The sequence below is a fragment of the Siphateles boraxobius genome, unplaced genomic scaffold (assembly GCF_051911475.1).
Source record: "Siphateles boraxobius isolate OS27281-9 unplaced genomic scaffold, OSU_SipBor_1 5, whole genome shotgun sequence".
Taxonomy (NCBI): Eukaryota; Metazoa; Chordata; class Actinopteri; order Cypriniformes; family Leuciscidae; genus Siphateles; species Siphateles boraxobius.
Genome location: NW_027509141.1, coordinates 27,996,556 through 28,017,504, shown reverse-complemented (window position 1 = coordinate 28,017,504; position 20,949 = coordinate 27,996,556). Strand labels below are relative to the sequence as shown.

Sequence of the window (20,949 nt, the reverse complement as noted above, 5' to 3'; positions counted from 1 at the left end):
AAGTTTAAAAAGATCTTGAGTTTTCACATCTTGCACAACCATAGCTTTCGACAGAAATGAAAGTTGGGCTATACCCTTTTTCCAGTTTAAAGAAAAGTGATATTAAAATTTGTGTTTACAATTCAGCCACTAAATCTAACAAACCTTTGCACAACAAGTTTTCAACTAATCAGATGTAATGTTAGATCATAGGGCTCTTTTTTTATAGCCTATATCATGTGAGAAAAAAGCCAGAGGTTTCATAATAAATAAAAACTTTGTAGTGTTCATGTTTTAGGATTTTATTTTTTCCAGTTCAAAAGTGCTTTTTCACAACGTTAGAGGCTACAAGTGCACAACAAAAATTTTCCTTTCATACAAAATTGATTAGTTGTGATCATTTAATTGAGCATAGGAGCAAAATTAACAAGAGAAAAAAAGATTACCAGAAAAAATTCAGCAATTCAGTTCACATGAAAAATGTTGAATGCCCTGGTGTTGATTATAAGTTGATGAAACATGAGGATGAATGAATTTCAATTGAAAAAAAACAAAAAACAATGGTTGTAAAGATTAGACAAGCTTATACTTTTGTTTCACAGCCTTTAATTTGTATCATATTCAACACTGCATCTATCCTTCCTGATTAAGGTCCATTAAGAGGATTCCATTATCCAGAATTCCTGTGGGTTGCCTTCAGTAAAATAAAATATATATATGATAGTGACTACAATTATAGGTACTGTAAGTAGTGGACGGTGATATCAAAATGAAAGCATGTGAAACTAATATCTTCAGAAACAAAATCTTTACACATGAAACTGCTTCAAAATATTAATGTGATATCCCTGTTTACAAAGCTGCAGCTTTAAAACAAAAAAAAACGTTGGCTCAGTTGTCAGCTGATGGAAGTCAGGCTTCTCATGTCTTTAGCATTGTGAAAATGAAACGATAGACGTAGAAGATGTTTGCTTTTATAAGCAAATACAACTTTTTAATCTCTATACGATCAGTCTTCCTTCCTTTTCTGCGTTTTTCTACAGCAGCGTCTCCAGCCTAGTGCGCAGCATTTAAATGTTACTAGAGTTACAGTCAGTACAATAAAGAGCAGAAAGCCAATCACATCCAGACTGTGATACTGAAGCCAGTTGAGGTCGTGGGCAGCAGGTCTCAGATGCTCGGCCCCCTTGTGTCGCATTACAAACTCTGTCCAGTACACTGCGAGATCCAAGGGCTGCATGGGACGGTCATTGTGTATGGCCGACAGCTTCTCCATTTTTTGCTTATAGCTGCAGAAGACAGCAAGGGAGATGCATTGAGATTATGAAAGAGAGATAAAAAAAAAAAACATGAAAAAAATGATATTCAAACAGTCACCTGCTTTCATTAATAACTGCGTTGAGAGCGTCGACTAGTGTTTGTACAGTGATGTCATGGATGCTGAGGATCACTCCCACCCCTCGAGTTGCCATGCGGTGCACATTGTCACCCTGGTCACCAAAGAGGGGAAGCATCACCATGGGAACACCATGACAGATGCCCTCATAGATTCCATGCGTCCCACCATGAGTGATAAAGGCTCTTGCTTTGGGATGACCTTTAATAAATGACATGAGTTAAAGTCACTTATTGCTTTTGACAGGCCTAAGTGGCTGGTATATACAGTACAGCAGATGATGATGATGATAAAGGCAGTGTTAAAGGGATAGTTCACCTGAAAATGAACATTCTGTCATCAAGTTGTTCCAAACCTGTATGAATTTCTTTCTTCTGCTGAACACAAAAGATGATGTTTTGAAGAATATGGGTAACCAAACAGTTTATGGACCCCATTGACTCCCATAGTATGGAAAAAAATACTATGGAAGTCAATGGGGCCCATCAACTGTTTAGTTACCCATATTCTTCAAACTATCTTCTTTTGTGATGACAGAATTTTCATTTTTGGGTGAACTATCCCTTTAACGTGGGGTCCAAAAGTCTGATGAGTTTTTTACATTTATTTTTTAAATCTTTTAAATTAATTTTCTTTTTTTTAATTATTACTATTTTGGTATTTAAACCTTATAATAAACTTTTAGGACTTTTAAAATTTTAAAACAAGAATTTAAAATAAAACAAATATTCTTATCAAATAAACAAGTTGTAAACAAGTTTCCATATAAAGAAAATTCAAAGTTTCTTAGTTTTTTGTATATTCACTTTTGCATCAATTAAACTTTTCACTCAAAGTGTTGTGGTGATCATATAATTTGTAATAAAAAAGTGTATCAAATTAGACTCAAATTAGCAAAATGCAAAATAGAAGTCCCTAGCAGCCTTAGACCTTTGGATCCCACTGTATAATGCTTCAATTTGAATTGTTCAGTAGTATGTTTTGAGATTCTCATACGTCATTACTTGATATTTGCAGGTGAATTTCAAGAGATCAACAGGTGCACAGCCTAGAGCACCCTTTTGATTTAAAATGGCCCAGAATTTATATAGCTGACAGATTGCTCATTGGTCCAGCATCAGTGCTAATATAACCACAGTTAATAGGATTAGCTAACTTTATGAGTCTGAATGGGTTCTGCTCTCCAGTCATTGCAATCATACCTGACATGCCAGACAAATGAAAGACTTTACACAGCTTGTTTAACAAAAGCTGCTTTTGTGTTCTCGGTTTAATGATCCATGTTGTAGCTGGAATCTGTGGTTGGCTGATCCTTAACTAATCACACAAGGGATAAGCCAAGTGAATCCCTGGATTTCACGATAATAAATGTAGGCTACCCCCCCACACTGATCCTCACACACTTCTGGAAACACAAACAGATTCAGTGCTTCAGAATGAGCGATTTCTAACCAAAATGACTGCTTAACTTCAAATAAATGGTTACATTTTATTTTGATGGTCAACATTAGACACTCTACTAATTATAAGTAACTTTGCAACTATATGTCAACTAACTGAGTATCAGTAGTAGACTGTTAGGTTATGGTTAGGTGTTAAAGTCAGTAGAATAACTTGACATGAAGTTGTAAAGTTAAGAATGTCTGTTGGAGGAGCATCAAAATAAAGTGTTAGCAGATTTTAAGCAGACAGTCTATTAATACTCTAATGAGTTAGTTGACATGTAGTTGCAAAGTTACTTATAGTAGAATGTCTAAAGTATAGACCTTTGAAATAAAGTGTTACAAAATAAAAAAATCGTTCCAGCCCCGGAAAAACAGAATTTGAGAGACAAATATATAACACGATTCTTTGGATCCATAGATCTGCAAATAGATCTGTACTTCCCTATTGATTATTAAAACAGAGCCATACTTTTACTAATTCATTACATATACAAAGCAGTAAATTAGCAAATTAAATGTTGTATGATATGGGAAAAGTGCTTTAAGGTACTCATTGCGCAGCTAAAAGAAAAATGAACCTACACCTGGATGTATAATATATGTAAGCTTAGCATTACATATATTGTATGTAAAAAAACAACAACAACAAAAAACACAGAGAAACTCACCAAGTAAGTCATTCTGTGGAAGCCACTTCATCAGCTTAACGTTTTCAGGGACATTATCAGGGATCTCACCCGTATACCGCCACAGAACCTAGAAAAAGTGACATTCAGCACACTATTTTTTTCCAAAGCAACTGACAGTACAATGACTCCAATGACAGTCCTCCTGAAACTAGCTTATGGACACGTTATACAACAGTATATAATAGTAAAATAATCTCAATCCAGTTCACAGTTGAACCCAGGTTACCAGACTTGATCTTCAACTACTAGAAGTACCCTTTGTCTGTAATAATTTCAATGTAAGTATGTGGACACTTATGCTATATATTATATAATGCTATAAAATCAATATATTTATATCAAGCCAAATGCATTTGCAAACAATTGAGCTGAGTAAAGAAAAGTCTAGATTATCACATTTTTGAAGTTTGACAAATAGAAAACATCCAAATACGCTAAAAAAAAAAGTTACTACATGATTCATTACTAGGTTTAAAAAGTGACAGGAGCTCTTGCTGACAGCAGACTTGTGCTCGGTCTAATGAAAATACTATCCATTCCAGTAATGCCCCATCCTGGAGAGTGCCAAACCTCCCTTGCATGATAATTTTAATGAGAACAAGATGTTCTCCTGGACTTTCTCCCTAGCTATAGCTAAAGCTCTGCGTGCAGCCTCCACTTAGTTTTACACTTTAACAAGCAGGGAAAACAATTGGGTAGAGTGGACTCCTAAATCCTACAGTCCTTAGCTGAGAGATGACTGAACATCTGGGATGCTAAAGAGAATAGGCTCAGGTCACCAGCTCTAAAAGCCTGGCATTAGTAAATTTGGGTAGTTGAAAGGATTAACTGTGTTAATTAGGTGTAAAAACACCTTGTTTGAACACTTAAATTGCACCAGAATAACTACTATAAGACACTTTGCTTTGCTAAGACCCATTTCCCCCAGTATGTAGTTTTTAAAATGTATGCCGTTCTTCTTACCCTCTGTGGAATCATACTGAAAGCCTCAAAGAAGATGACAGCTTTTTCTTTTGGCATGGAAGAGACCAGAGAACCCAGACTGAACACCACAATACCATGCTCTCCAGAACCCTTGACAAATTCCTCCACCTCCTGTAAAAGACAGACAACAAGCCAGAGAAATTAAGTCATGACACTGTGGCGTGTATAGCTCAACATTGTAAACTAGACATATAGCTGAGGAAAAGCAGACATGTCTATGAAGCTGTGTGAGTACATAATATAAACAAGGCCCATTTTATCCCTTAATAAACACCAAACCATATCTATGTTCATCTGTCTGGTGTCTTTATAGGCTATATGTGCACACATATTCCACTTTAAGTCAAAGTCAAACTGACACAACTTACAATTTATAGTTGTTTTTCTACTTGACAGAGGGGGGAAAGAAAACATGAAAGTAATTACAATAGTTTTTCAATCTGATTTGATCTCATTTGAAAAATATACTGCAAGTGATTTAAGAATCTATGCTTTGCATGCATTACACAATCACAAAGTTTCCAGAGTTTTTTGAGCTCAGAACTATTATTTTGTCAATTAAAAACATCTGCCTTTGTTTCGATCCCCACGGAAGGAAGGGTGGCTGACAAGGAACATAACACAGAGGAAATCGAAGGAGGAGGTTGCGTGCCAAAGAATACACTGAACACGTCATGTTGCCTTAGGTTAACAATGCCCTGTAGAGGGGAGTCATATTACCATGGGTTATGTTTGTATCTGGGAAAACATAATGCATGTTAGGGTAAAGCAACAATGTCAAAACTCAAAAAAGAAAACCATATTCCCAGAACCGACACTGATCCCAAATCCAATTTAAAAACCACTCATGGAGGTGACATGACTTCTTTCCTCCTTAGAAAATCATAGCCTAGAACTAGTAGTTACTCACTATTGAACATGTTTAAGAAATTATATTAACAACGCATTTATAAAAGGCATTTTATTTTTTTAGAAGATTTTCTTATCCTGGATAAATATTCTGAATGATCTGATCCAATCTGACCAGTGATGATGCCCTGAATAATTATCATACACTCTTCATTCATTGGCCAGAGGAGAATTGGCCTTCCGACCGAGCCTGGATTCTCCCACGTTTTTTTTCCCCTTCTCCATTCTGTCACCTGATGGAGTTTTGGTTCCTTGCCACTGTCCCCTTTGTCACCTTTGGCTTTTGGCTTGCTTAGTTGGGGACACTTAATTTTAAACATTATTATTGATCTACCTGCATTGACACCATTATGAGAACTGAACTGAGCTGGACGATGACATCGCAGTTTTTTCCAGAGTGGCTATATAAACTAAATTAATAACTTTTTTACAACAAAAATGAACCATCACTGAACTTACTTAAGCTAGACTATGACACTATTAGATCTGCTGTACAGCAGAAACAAACTCTGTTGCATTATTTACATTATTCATTATCAATACATTCATTATTACTGTAAAGTTGCTTTGAAACAATCTGTACTGTAAAAAGCGCTATATAAATAAAAGGTGACTTCACTTAACTTATCCTGACCAAATTCAAAAAAGACACCTCTGGTGACTTACAGCAGAAAGTAAGGCACTCTTCTGACAGTTGATGCCCCCAATGAGGGCCATATTTGGCATGAGAGGTCTGGGGTACTCAAATGTAAAATCATATCTAAACAACCAGATAGCTCCGCGGGAGATGATCTCCTTGTACGTCACATCTGCATCCAGGAATCTTGCAGCAAGTTCATCAAAACTGGCGTACATTATTCGACACAGCACCAGCTCCACGCCACTCATGAAGAAATTATGAATGCGCTCTACAAAGGTCATTTTGTCAGTGCTGCCAGACTGAAACCGAGGTACGTAGGATGGAGGAGAAGGACACTGTAAAGCCATAAAGTCAAGGCCGCAAGGTATGCCACGCAGGAAGTAGACAGCAGGGACATCTAGAGCGGTAGAAATAATAGGTCCACATGGCAGGAAGGGATCGGTGAGCACCGCTTCAAAGTTTTCCTCCTTCAGCTTATGCATTAGAGGTTTGTTGTAAAGCAGCGACTCACATCCTTGCACCTGCGACTCCGTGAAGTTCAGCAGCCGCTCCAATTGGACAATGATGTCCATCATCGCATGACTACGCTTGAACACCCCCTGCTGAAATCCTTTCAAACTGGTGGACAGATCCTCTTTGGAGAGGCTCACCGGGAAGGTTTCGGTGCGGAAGAGCTCTGAACTCTGGATCAAGATATTGGTCTCAGGCACCAGCAAGAGGATATCATGGCCTCTCTGGGCCAGTTCGGTCGCCAACACCTTCATGCTGAGCCAGTGGCTGCCTTCAACAGGCATGACCAGCACCCGTCCACCCTCCGCAGGCCTCAGCCAGGAACCGAGCCAGAGCAGCAGCAGCCCTGAACCCAGCCCCCACAGCCAGCCCTTCTTCAGCATAACTGGGTCTGCCTAGCCTAGACACAAGCACTGAAAGAAAAGGAGAGGAGAAAACTCCTCCTCCAGAAAAAGGGGCTGTGTTTAGACTCTCTCGTGTGTGACTGAGAAACAAGAGAGTGAAAGGAAGAACAAGAGGGAATGACATTTAGCTGCTTTTTCAGTTGCAGATGATAATCATGCAAATGATGGAAGGCAGTCAGGATGCCATCCTGTTTCGCTAAAAAACATTTCCTGAAAGGAAAAACATGTATTTACACAAATCAAATTCTTACAAGAAGAGACAACAGACTCTTCTTTGAACACTTAAATGCAAAATTAAAAGCAGAACCCCTACTTTGTACACATCCAAATACATCACAGTTCTTTGGCTGGGATAACTATGGATTTAGCATTTAGCACCTGAAACAATTCCTAAGTAGAGTAAGACAACTCAAAGCCTAAGTTACAAGCAGCTGAATAAACTCAAGAGCATAAGGAGGAAGCAATGTAACTCCTACCAGCACCTCCCCCTTCCCCTCAAACCCAGCTCGCGTGAGAAGCTAGGCACTCCTTTGCTTTCAATCTCCTCGTGTTCAAGAGATAGCGTGACTAACAATACACCCCCACATGCTTTTTAAATAGCATTCCATAACATTTATATCCACATAGGGTATTTTTCTAACAAGAAACAAACTACACTGTACAAAATTATAAAAGCAACACTTTTGTTTTTGCCTCCATTTTTCATGAGCTGAACTCAAAGACTTTTTCTATGTACACAAAAGGCCTATTTCTCTCAAATATTGTTCACAAATCTGTCTAAATCTGTGTTAGTGAGCACTTCTCCTTTGCTGAGACAATCCATCCAACTCACAGGGGTGGCATATCAAGATGCTGATTAGACCGCATGATTATTGCACAGGTGTGACAACACATCTCCTTCGCATAGAGTTGATCAGGTTGTTGATTGTGGCTTGTGGAATGTTGGTCCACTCCTTTTCAATGGCTATGCGAAGTTGCTGGATATAGAGTGCCGATGTTATGACGTCACTTTGACGCCAAAACGCGGAAGTGAGTTACCATTTTAACTCTTATGGTTCCCTCGCCCTAAAGTCTATGGGTTTTTTGAATGGGTTTTTGCTAAATCGCCTGAAATAAGGTCTGTGGTTAACAAAGCCTCTAAATATTTTTACGTTTTGATCTATGACATAAAACACACCAGTTATAACCTGCTTGTGGTTTTTTAAACTTTATTGTGTCTGCTTGTGGTTTTTTAAACTTTATATAGGCTTCAAAATGTATACATTTTGGATTAACTTGTAAAGATTATCTTAATATACAAAACGTGTAAGGGTCATAACTCTTTGTTGAACACAGATCTTATTTTTTGCGATTTTCCAAAAGTCTATGTTGAAAATGCATAGCTTTTCGATCGAGGGAACCCATGCGCCGCTAACTTCCGAGTTGTACTACAAAGTGACGTCATAACTTCGGCACTCTATTGGCAGGACCTGGAACACGCAGTCCAGAGCATCCCAAACATGCTCAATTGGTGACATGTCCGGTGAGTATGCTGCCCATGCAAGAACTGTGATGTTTTCAGCTTCCAGGAATTGTGTACAGATACAAACAAATTAGTAAGGCAATATTAACACTATAGTAACTTTTACTAAAAAGAAACTCTGATTAAACAACTATAGTGCTCAGTTGAATGTGGTAGTTTACTATTAGCTAAATAATAACTTTTTTTTTCATACCTCCCAGAGGACTTCTACAAACTACTATAATAAATATTCATAATTAATGTGAGTAACGTATAATTAATTCTAAAGGGAAAGTAATGGTAACCTGCTAGTAATGACTCAAGTATTACCAAATTACCAAGAAGGAATTACTAATTATTTGGATCAGTATTCTAAAGTGAGAAACACTGACTGGAGTCATTGTAAGGTTTTTCTAAGGTTTTGAGGTTTTTCTAAGGTTTTGGATGGTAATTCATTCAGATAGAGTTGGTAACACTCGAGTCATTGCTGGTGGGTTACCATGATCTTCCCTTTATAATAATTGTATATTATGCATTATTCATATTAATTATGAACCTGTAGTAGTTCTTAAAAGTTCTCTGGGAGGTTTGAAAAAATTAGTTATTGATTAGCTAATACTGAACTACCACATTCGACTAAGCACTATTACTTACTAATTCATTAATCAGAGTTTCTTGTTAGTTAAGTGTACTAGAATGTTAATCGTGTGTTGTGTTGTGTAAATTTTTATATTCTCATTGATTTTAGTTCCTTATCTGTGTTCTGTGTACGAGAACAGAGGACCCTGTTTTCTGTTGTTATGTTTATACAGCTGGAGGTGTGTGTGAGACACTCAGCAGGTGGTTGGGCAAGTGACCTCTGACTTCAGAGGTGAGAAAACCCCCTGCCTTTGGGGTAGTCAAAGTTCCCTTGTTCCTCTTGTCTAAACAAGAGATAGAACAGTATAAGACTGCTGGCATCGCCCTGTTCTGGGTCTCATTTCCTCCTGCAGCTGGACTGTGGTTGGACTGGGAACTATTCTTGCAAGAATAAATCTTTTAAAATACAATTTGGATCCTGATGTCTCTTATGCTGTGATGCTGTTTGTTTAATAATTGTTTTTGGCTCATTAGTTGCTTATTTGTTTCTGTGTTATTCATTAATGGCGGAACAGTATTCTAAAGTGTTACCAAGTTCTTAAATTAATAAATAAATCCTTAAAAACTACTACTACTACTACTAGTACTACTACTACTTTTATTATTATATTAGCAGCTCCCTGATCTGGGGGAACCATCGGTCAAAAAAGACCACCACTTTTCTATTAGTAGCCGCAGTTCCATTTGTTGGCAAAAGCTTTCTTTTTTCACATCATACATGTCCTGATGAAATATTTTGAAGAGTTACTGTCTGCACGAATTACACTAGCCGCAATCTGATTCTACCAACTAACACACACAAATCCTAAACACATAAAATAATGCCAGATTACAAAAAAGTAACCCAGTAAGATCTACTGACCCAGTCAGCCACATGCAAAATCGTACAAAAGACATTGCTGGTTACCATATGTCTCAACAGTAATCATCCCCACCCAGCTATGCTGTGGGGATTACAACACTAACAACTGAACTGATGTTTATCTCTTTAGGACTGCAAATATGACAGAGAGAACAGTGACACCTGCAGTAATTTTATGAAACAAGAAAATTCTGTGTGAGGAAAAATGCTATCAACAACAATACCACTTGGCGTGCTGTGTTGTACTGCACAGAGTGATTAAATAAAATAAATTGAATATTCAAGAAGGGTACGGGCAAAAAACACTTATTTTACCAATAGAGTGCCTGATGACCATGCCGTATGTATGTGCATATGCATTTGCCCCTGGAAGGCCAGCGAAGAAATATAGTAACTGCTGCAAATCATTACATACATAGTCTTGACTTATCACCTACTGAAGGGCAATACGGATTTAACCCATAGCCTACTATTAAAATATGCTTTGTCACTGAAATAATGTTTACAACACACACATGGCTTGGTCTGCAGTCTTTGCTGCCTAACCTGTTCATGCATTGTTGTGTGAAGTACATTTATACCTAATATGTTATAGTTTAAAATGAATAGGTTAACACATGGACTTCTCTGTTTTGAACAAGTTTTTTTTTTTGTGACTATTCTCAAATACAAGTAACAACCAGAAAGAGAAAATTTAAGACCCTAGCAATGAATGACTTAAGTACAAAGTCCCACTCTTCTTTTGCCTTATTTTAATTGGCTGAGTTCCTAGGACCTTTGTCACCCTTTCCAGTCTGGGTTCACTCTCAAATAGTAAAGTGTCTTTTAACATGCATTAGTTTTACATTAATGTATTCTCACAATGATTCTCAAATGTTGTGAATATTCTACATTTCAAAACATTTATCAGGAAAAGTTTACCATCTCATTATATCATTTAGAGTTACACTAGTCTCACCTTTTGTCCAACGCTGCACAACTGACTATACTGATCACTAGACATAAAACTGGCAGAGCTTAATGTTGATACATAAAGAGCAACATGCAGGTTGAATTTATTTCTGAATTAATACTTTAAATTGTCTGCAGAGGTATTTAAAAAAAAAACATATGTAGAAATTACTAATGAAATCTAATTTGATATTGAGATTTTGATGAAAATGTACTAGGCTCTGGAAGACGCCTTTCCCGCTATAGCAACGCGTCATATGACGTAGGCCGAGGTAAATAAAAGAGCTCGCGGTCAGCTTTCTCATTATTGGGTGTTGGTGTAGTTAGAGCAGTATTGAGAGACAGAAAGTTTTAGATCGAGTTTTAGATAAGCCTTAATGGTAAATTATTGTGTTTGTGCTAGTTGCACGAATTCCAGCCTGTCAGGACATTGTGTCCATCATTTTCCTTCTAGGAAAAACAAGGCTTTTCGGTCTTGGGTACGTTTTGTGCAGGTGAAGAGAGCAGACTTCACTGCCGCGTCTGTTACCACACACTCGGTTGTTTGTGGCGCACATTTCACCCCGGAGAATTATCGACCTGGAGATTTGATGGAGTCTCGGATGGGATTTCGGAGTAAGGACCACGTGAGGCTGATTACTGATGCTGTTCCCTCGGTGCACTCGATGGAATCAAGTCCACCGTCAAAGTGTACACCAGATTTTGGCGCGGGCGGGACTGGAGGACCAAGTGCTAACGGTGGCAAACATTCTGCCCCTCTCCTGCAGGCAAAACCACGTACTGGAGTTTTATACAGATATGAATGTTATGGCGCTTTTCCACTGCATGGTACGGTACGGCTCGCTTTAAATGCTATCACTAACTGCAGTTGAAAAGCAAACCGAGCTAAAGCTGAGTCGTACCACGCAGTGGAAAAGCGAAGCGAGCAGAACCGTACTGAGCCGTACCATGCAGTGGAAAAGCGCCATTAGACTGTTTCTATTGTAGCTTAGGTATTGTCATTATTAATTTGTTGTTATGGCATGGTATTTAGTCAATGTAGATATTGCTAACCAGCTTGGATGGACTGCATAATCACTGTCAGCGTAGAATATGAGAAGACAAAACATTGCTGGCTTAAATTAAGACAATCTAAATGGATGTTTAATCAAGAACAAGGTCGGACGTATGTTTGCTAAAGCAGATTTATTGCAAAACACCAAGGTACTAGCCATACAGTAGATGAACCAGCGTTAGCCACGGTGCTAGCTTACATGAACTCACCAAGTCACTTGCCCTATTCGCCACTGGTTTTCTTGACACCACAACTCTACTTCTCTCCTCTGCCCATTGTTCCTCCCCCTGACTACTATCACGTCTAGGAGGCTCATAATTATAGGCCTGTGGGCCATCATAAGCATGTTCGTCCACATCGGAGAACTCGGTTTCTTCATTCGCATCCATTGTAATCTGAGCTTGAACTTGACCAGACTCCCTCGCCGATCGTCACTTCCGGTTAGTGCTTTACAGACCTGGAAGTTATTTTATCACAATTTATCTAAAAATATCGTTAATGGCTTAATATATATTACTCCAGTTAAGAAAATCTAGTTGTTCTATCATCAACATACACTATGCTATATAGGGGTGTCCAACCTGCATGTTGCTCTTTAAACTATGTTCAAAGATATAACCAAGCTGCAACACATTCACATATTAGCGGTTTAGCGGATTTATGGATTTCATAAAGAGCTTATTTTCTAGTCTGTCATCAAGGCAAACAGTGGCTTCTCAAAACAAAGGGATACTCTTTGTACTACCTAAAAAGACTTAGGATCACCTCAGCTTTGACCTCTTGGTTGACCAAAATATCAGTCTGCAAAGCAAAGGCTTCAAGATGCTCACAAGATGCAGCACACGTTGATGAAAATACATACGGTATGTTTTTTGTGTGAAGAATTTTAGGACGTAAGACACAGCAATTGGGCATGCTGCGGTGGTCGAGTGCAATCTGCAGCCCGCAGGGCATACATTAATACCAAATACTAAATGCTGATTGGTTGTCAGAAATGTTGTTTCAGGACCAACAAGGATGTTGCTACTGAAACATGTAGAAGCCACATTCACCCAAAATAACCCTGGTAATGAATTATATAGGTTCAGAGTCCCGCTCGTCTTTTATTTCTTTTTACTGTTTGAGATCCCAGAAAATGTTGTCACCCTTTCCAGTCTGGGTTCACATGCAGATACTGTAGTGACTTTAAACATGCTTTAGTTTAATCATACAATACGAGTCCTGAGAGTTGTGAATATTCTACATTCTAATACATTCATCTGGCCTTTTTGAAAAGTATAACTTTTCATCACCTCATTTAGACGGTTTCTAGGTCACATACTGTAGCATACACAGATTTGATTGAAGATATCTAGTATACTTGCAGTTAAGTGCCTCAGACCTCTAAGTATAATGTGACAAGCATAGGTGATGCTCACCTTCGTCAGTGGGTTCTTAATTTCACAGTTAATTCCTCCTATGAGATGCATGTTGGGCATCAGGGGTTTGGGGAACTCCAGGGTGAAATCATACCGCATTAACCAGACAGCTCCAGTGCTCAGGATCTCAGTCAAGCTAACATCTCTCTGCAGGAAGTTGGATGCCACTTCCTCAAAGGACCAGTAAAAAACCTTACATACTAGTGGTTCCAGCATGCTCACAAGAACATTCAGCACACGCTGACCAAAAGACATGCGGTCTGAGTTTAGTGTATAGAAACGTGGGATATATGAAAGAGGGTCTGGACAGGCTGTGGCTGCAGCATCAAGGCCACATGGCAATCCCCTTAACATGTACACCGCAGGTACAGAAAGATTAAATGCCAATATTGGCCCCGTTGGAAGGGCTGGATCGGTTAAAACAGCATCAAAGTTTTGTTCTCTCAGAAACTCTATAAGCTCCTGGCTCTTGAACAGACTTTCGCTTGTAGAGGACATTAAGTTAAACATCTTTAACATATTTCCCACTGTTGAAGTCACACTCTCCAGTAGGGATTTCCCTGAGGTTGTCAATACACGAACTTGCTCGGTCAATATCTCGTTGATCAACTCCAGCTCGTATGGGACCGTAAATGTCTTTGTGATGTAGTGTTTGCCTGGACCCATACGCATACTGATCTCTGGAATCACCACAATCACTGTGTGACCTCTGCGTCCCATCTCTTCTGCCACGGCCTTCACGCCTGTCCAATGACTTCCATCCATTGGTACCACTAACAGCTTCCCAGTCCAACTGCTCTTCCCAGGCGGACTCTGGTCCAACGCTGCACAACAGACTATACTGATCACTAGACAAAAAATTACTGCTAAGCGCATGCTTCTAGACAAAAATTCTTCTCCTGACATCGAGAGCCACTGTTTGCCCGTTTGTCTCCCTATGTTCAAATAGATCAACTGACTGCTTTCGCAATTTATTATCAGATAGATAGCAAGCAAAGTGCTTTCCAGCTTGCTAGTGGCTAGACATATGATCTGGGAGGAACCTTTTTTTTTTTTTTAACTATTAAACACATTCATGGTATTACAATAAAAACAAAGCTCTCCAGTGTCGTTTTATAACAAAAATGAGAAGGCTTAACTTAATTATCTTCTAGTTTGCAAGCAGTCATGACTGGTTAATAATTTGGCAGTGTCAAGAGAACTTCACTGGCAGTGTTGTCGATCCTTGGTCTGTCTAAAAATGCAACCAAGCCACGTTCATTTAGTAGCAGTTTAGCAGGTCAATTAATCTCCTATGTCATAATTTGTTATCATAAACAAACAGTTGCCTCTCAAGCCAAAGGATACTCTTTGCTCCTCCTGAGGAAGACTGCGAATCACCTCAGCTTTAACCTCTGAGTTGAACACAGAGTATCAGCAACAACAATAATTTTTTTATTAAATTTGATCAAACTGAATTTAAGATTTTATACAAACCCACAGATATCCAGTGACTAATATCAGTCAGCAGAGCAAAGGCTTCAATATCATCAGAATGTTTAGCAGACATTAATGAAAATACATACTGAGTTTACTGTGAAGAATCAGGGCATAAGATGAAGGGTCCAGGCAGACTGTGGCAGTCAAGTTTAGTCCCATAAGTATCACAATAAGTCAAGTCTTGATTTTGCAGAGTAGGCATGTTGGGTCGACAGGATTTGGAAGAAAAAAAAACGTCAAACTTTTATCCCTACTCCTAACCTAAACCCTAACCATATAAACTACAGGAAAATGATACTGTAGGTTGTTAATAATGGTGTACATGCCCCTTAAATCATGCCCCCATTTATCCTATCCTGAAAAGTTGACCTGTTCATCACCTATTTTAGTCTGTTTCTATAGTCATGTAGCATATATAGATTTGATTGTTGATATCTAGTATAGGCTACTCTAGTACATGCTTTGAAACTTATGAGTATCATGTGATGAGTATAAAGGCGATCCTCACCTTCGTCAGTGGGTTTTTAATTTCACAGTTAATTCCTCCTATCAGAACCATGTTGGGAATCAGGGGTTTGGGGAACTCCAGGGATGAAATCATACCGCATTAACCAGACAGCTCCAGTGCTCAGGATCTCGATCAAGCTCACATCTCTCTGCAGGAAGTTGGATGCCACTTCCTCAGAGAACCAGTAAAAAACCTTACATACTAGTGGATCCAGCATGCTCACAAGAACATTCAGCACACGCTGACCAAAAGACATGCGGTCTGAGTTTTGTCTAAAGAAACGTGGAATATATGAAGGAGAGTCCGGACAGGCTGTGGCCGCAGCATCGCATGGCAATCCCCTTAACATGTACACTGCAGGTACGGAAAGATTATATGCCAATATGGGCCAGTGATCTGGGTAAGGCAGGATCTGTTAAAACAGCATCAAAGTTTTGTTCTCTCAGAAACTATAAAAGTTCCTGGTTCTTGAACAAACTTTCAATTGTAGAGGCAATATAGTTAAGAATATTTTTCAAATGTTCCACCTTTGAAGCCACACTCTACAATAGGGACTGCCCTGGTGCTGTCAATTCACAAACATGGTTCATCATTATTTGGTTGATTAGATCTTGCCCATACGAGACTGGAAATGTCTTTGTGATGTAGTGTTTGCCTGGACCCATACGCATACTGATCTCTGGAATCACCACAATCACTGTGTGACCTCTGTGTCCCATTTCTTCTGCCACTGCTTTCACTCCTGTCCAGTGACTTCCATCCATTGGTACCACTAACAGCTTCCCAGTCCAACTGCTCTTCCCAGACGGACTCTGGTCCAACGCTGCACAACAGACTATACTGATCACTAGACATAAAATTGTTCTGAAGTGCATCTTTCTAGCCAAAAATACTTAAAGACTGACGTGGTGAAGCTTTACCTCCTTGTGTCCGTTTGTCTCACTAATATGTGCAAATATATCAACTGGTTGCTTTTGCAATTTACGATCAAATAGACAGGAAGTAGATTGTTTTCCAGCTTTTGAGTGGCTAGATACATGTGGGTTTACAGTTTGCCAGTTGCAAATAGACTTTGCTGGTTAATGATTACAACAATAATAGTGTAAACAGAACTTCATTTCAACTATGTTCAAAGATGCAACCAATCCACAAAATATATTCAGGCAGTAGAAGTTTAGCTGATTTTTGGATTTCCTAAAGAGCTTATTTTCTAATTTGCCATCGTAAGAAAGCAGTGGATTCTCGAGCCAAAAGATATCCTTTGAATAGAATGACAGTCTGTATAAGAGATTAATTAAATCAAAACAAATCTCTTATAGAACTTGTTTGTCATTCTAAGCAATCAGAAGCTTCTCAAGCCAAAGAATACTCTTTGTTCCCCCTGATGAAGTGCAAAAATCACCTCAGTGTTAAGCTCAAAACCTTAAATTAAATCTTAAAAGCAACCCTTAAAGGGACAGTTCACCCAAAACATGAAACCTCTTTCATTTACTTACCTTCATGTTTTTCCAAAACTGTATGACATTTTCTTCTTTGGAACAATAAGATAGAGATATTGGAAAAGTACGATATTTTAAGAAATATCTCCGATATCTAGTCCATAAAATGGAAGTAAATTGTCCCTAAAACAGTTTGGTTACCAATATTCTTAAACGTATCTTCTTTTGTGTTCCGCAGAAGAAAGTCACATGCTTTTGTAAAAACATAAGGGTGAGAAAATTATTATAGAAATATAAATTTTTGGGTGAACTATCCCTTTAAGCTTTAAACTCACTTCTATGCCCGGTGTAGTAGACAGTTGAAGAAAACATTTTTGTGACACCTATTTAAATAAGCATCCATTTAAATGTCTGCACATCCCTCCACTCACCTTAATCAGAGGCTTTTTTGCGGCACAGTTAATCCCCCCGATTAGAACCATGTTTGGCATCAAGGGTTTAGGAAACTCCAGGCTGAAATCATACCGCAGCAGCCATAGAGCTCCACTTTGCAGGATCTCTACCACACTTACATCTCTCTGCAGGAAACGGGAGGCTACATCCTCAGTAGACCAATATATCAGTCTGCAGAGCAAAGGCTCCAGGATGCTCACTAGAACGTTCAGCACACGTTGACGAAAAGACATGCAGTCTGAATAGTGTGTAAAGAACCGTGGGACGTAAGATGGAGGGTTTGGGCAGGCTGTGGCAGTCGAGTCTAGTCCGCAGGGTAAGCCTCGCAACATATACACAGCAGGTAAGGAGAGGTTATAAGCCAGGATGGCACCAGTTGGCACAGTTGGGCTGGTGAGTACTGCATCAAAATTCTGCTTCCTCAGGAAATCCACCAGCTCTTGGTTTAAGAGGAGACTCTCAGCTGTGGCCGTTAGGAGGTCCACAAATTTCCTCATGTTACTGATTCTGGTGCTGATCTTCTCCAAAAGAGGCTGCTGCTTATTATCCATCACCTCAGCGTTTCGAGCTTGGAGTTCATCCAGTTGTTGCCGTCCATATGGAACCGGAAACGTTCTAGTAGCGTAGTGTTTACCAGGTCCCAGCTGTATACTAACCTCTGGAATGACCACCATCACTTTGTGACCCCTGCTGCCCATCTCTTCCGCAACAGCTTTCACTCCAGTCCAGTGACTTCCGTCCATGGGCACCACTAAAAGCGAACCAGTCCAACCAGGTTCTCTAGGATGTATCGTCTCTCCCACATCTGCAAAAGCAAGCATGAGGAACCCTACAAATGCAACCAATCTCATCTTTAGGTCTTCATGTTCAAAGGCTGTATTTGAGGAAAGATACATTCTGCCAATTATTCCTCAAGGTCTTGTGCAGAACTCCCCCTTCATTGAACAAACTAGATCAAGGCTTGTTTTTCTGTGTGAATTCCTTGCAGGATTAACAAACTGTGTGATCAGGCCGGGACCACTCTTAAAAGTGAAGCAGAAAGAGAACAAATTTCAATTTGACACCAGAGCCAATACATATGTCACACAAATACCCTGGCAAAAATGTAGGTACAAAGTCCTGTTTATCATTTGTTTTCTTTTTACTGGCTGATATCCCAGGACCTCTGTTACCCTTTCCAACCTGGGTTAATCTGCAGATAATAAAACTAGATAATGACTTTGAGTTTTAAACTGAGGTTTACATTTTCACACAACGTGAGTGCTAAAGATTGTGAGTATTCTAAATTTCAAACAAACTTATTTACATTGACATCATCTGATTTAGTGTCACTAGTATCACAGCATATAGCTACAGATCTTTTTTGGATACCTAGTAAAGCTGCTACTACATGCAGTGTCATGTAAAAATGAGATGTTCACCTTTGTCAATGAGTTCCTAATTTCAGTTTAGACTAGAGTTTAGACTAGCCATGGGGACTGGCACAATGACCTGCACTGTTCGCTACAAATATGCCTATGCAAGCAAAAAAATAATCTCATGGATGGACCTTTTAACGGATTGTGATGACGTGTTATCAACACGGCAAATCTTGTAAAGTTTTTAAATTTAATAAAAAAAATAAAATAAATGCAATACACATTTATAACCATATACTTTATAAAATAAATAAATAAATAAACAAACATAAAAGGTGTTTCTTATACAATGGCCGAGAGAGTGGCAGTAAATTTGACATATTTCTATAATGACTGCTGTATTCAATCTACATATTTTTTCCCTCTTTAGGAGAATCGTGCAAACGATTTTTTTCTTTTATTTTAAGAGCAAATGCAAATTCAAAAAATATATTTACTGTCGTTACATGAATGGGAAAGGGTCAAATGTCTATGGGTGAGAATTGTTCCATTATTCCATTATAATTCTCAATTCTCACCCCATAGTAAATGGGACAGAAATATTTTTAATGTGCATTGCATTTTTCAGGAAGTGTTTTGAAAATGTACTTAGTCTGACCACAGGTTGGTGCCATTACATCACATGGCAACCAAACCAAATACCCTATCTAGTATCTTATGATTACCGACAGGAGCAGATCTAGAAAATTATTTATAGGGGGGCATGAGGTCGAAGAGGGGGCAACACTAGAGCAGGTGCTCATGCATAGTTTTTGGGGATTTATGGCCTGACATACACAATTGTGTTCACAAACATTGCATTACAAAGTAATAATCTATACTGTTTAAAATTAAATAACAAAATGTTCAATATAAATTTAAATAAAAATCTAATAACAAAATTTCAATATCTATCATGGCACCAAGTAAAGATACCAAAACATCAACAAATCAACAGATACATTTTTGAGCATTTATCACTAAAGAAGATGAGCTGTTTTATTAATATTACATAGGCTGGTATAGGATGGTATAAATCACGTTTAAGTGCAAGATAAAGAGCAACAAAAAATGTTTTTTTTTTAACTTAGAAAGAAATACAATAATATCAATGCACTGAGACTGAGCGTTATTAACAGACGTGGATATGTCTGTGTGGTCACCCAGAACACCCTAACAACCATAGGCTACTATAGCAACACTCCAGCAACTGCATAGCAAGAGCCTGTCTAGCAACACTTTAGCAAACACCCAGAACATCCATCTATTCTGGCCTAATTGACCAAAATATTTATGTTTTTTAAACAAGACATATATTTCTTCCAAACTTTTCAATCTAGTTCAATCAGCAGGAATTATTTTGCAGCTCAATGTCTATTACAGTATTCAACCTAAAAAAATATGTTGTAAAATATGCACCACAATACAGTACAGTAAAAACTAATAATACAATAAATTCAGCATCCTCTGCACAGTTCATGGTCAAATTTAATGACAGTAGCCTATAGGCTACACTATAGCAGTTATTTGGCCTTGTGACACACAGTGGCGGTCTTAACATAGAGGCATAGAGGGGTTTCACGATGCGTCATCAATCTGGAAGTCGGCCATTTTGGAGGTACTGATTGAAACAATGCCACTGAATTGAACGGAATCGCAAATTTGGCTGATTATTGGTGCTGAAAATGATCGAGTTTTGGTCTGTACTAATCGGTCGCATCGGGGAAAAACATTCTGAGTGCTATAGACTGCCAAAAGTTAAAAAAAAGAGTGCAAAAATCTGATGAAAGAAGGCGTTTGTGGTTGAGAGAGAGGTACAGCATCAGCCATGTGGAACTTAATTGAAGCGTTGACTATGGCTAAAATGTTGACGTAGTTAGCTATGGCTACATTCACACTGTCAGTCCAAATCCGATTATCTTTGTATCCGATTTGTATCTGATCTAAAATGATGTCCACACTGTCTATCGCAACTGTTCAGATCTGATTTGTGTGATCATGCAGTTATTTGGCAATATGGCAATGACGTTGTGTAGATGGAGAGGTTTGCATTTGCAATAAAGATGTCGTCTTATTTAAATTTTACAACATTGAATTGTGTAGCCTTCGCGCTGGACTCCTGCGTCTCGAGCTGATGCAGAACTGTAACGTTAGGAGACTGTTACTGTATGTACAGCTTTGTTCCGCGCTCTTGTCTGTGCTGGTTACAAAAATAATAATTTTCTGCTCGTCCGGCACTTTGCAACAACACAGCCTGGTTTCGGCAGGGACTTTCAGCATGTTCCCTATAAC

At 38.7% G+C, this 20,949-nt stretch overlaps 1 protein-coding gene across 3 annotated transcripts; it reads right to left on the bottom strand.

Moving 5' to 3' along the window:
- Nucleotides 1–256: 256 nt before the first annotated feature.
- On the bottom strand, nt 257–18,309 carry LOC143711762 (UDP-glucuronosyltransferase-like). 3 transcript variants are annotated; one of them, XM_077203699.1, is made up of 5 exons: nt 17,239–18,309; nt 4,473–4,604; nt 3,489–3,576; nt 1,357–1,576; nt 257–1,268 (listed from the first exon to the last, which is right to left on the bottom strand). In XM_077203699.1, the coding sequence occupies exons 1-5, from the start codon at nt 18,154–18,156 to the stop codon at nt 989–991; spliced, it is 1,638 nt and encodes a 545-aa protein (XP_077059814.1). In that variant the 5' UTR covers nt 18,157–18,309; the 3' UTR covers nt 257–988. The 3 variants fall into 3 exon arrangements, with proteins under 3 accessions (XP_077059814.1, XP_077059815.1, XP_077059817.1); XM_077203700.1 differs by lacking the exon at nt 17,239–18,309 and adding an exon at nt 13,382–14,794; XM_077203702.1 differs by lacking the exon at nt 17,239–18,309 and adding an exon at nt 6,069–7,217.
- Nucleotides 18,310–20,949: the final 2,640 nt, after the last annotated feature.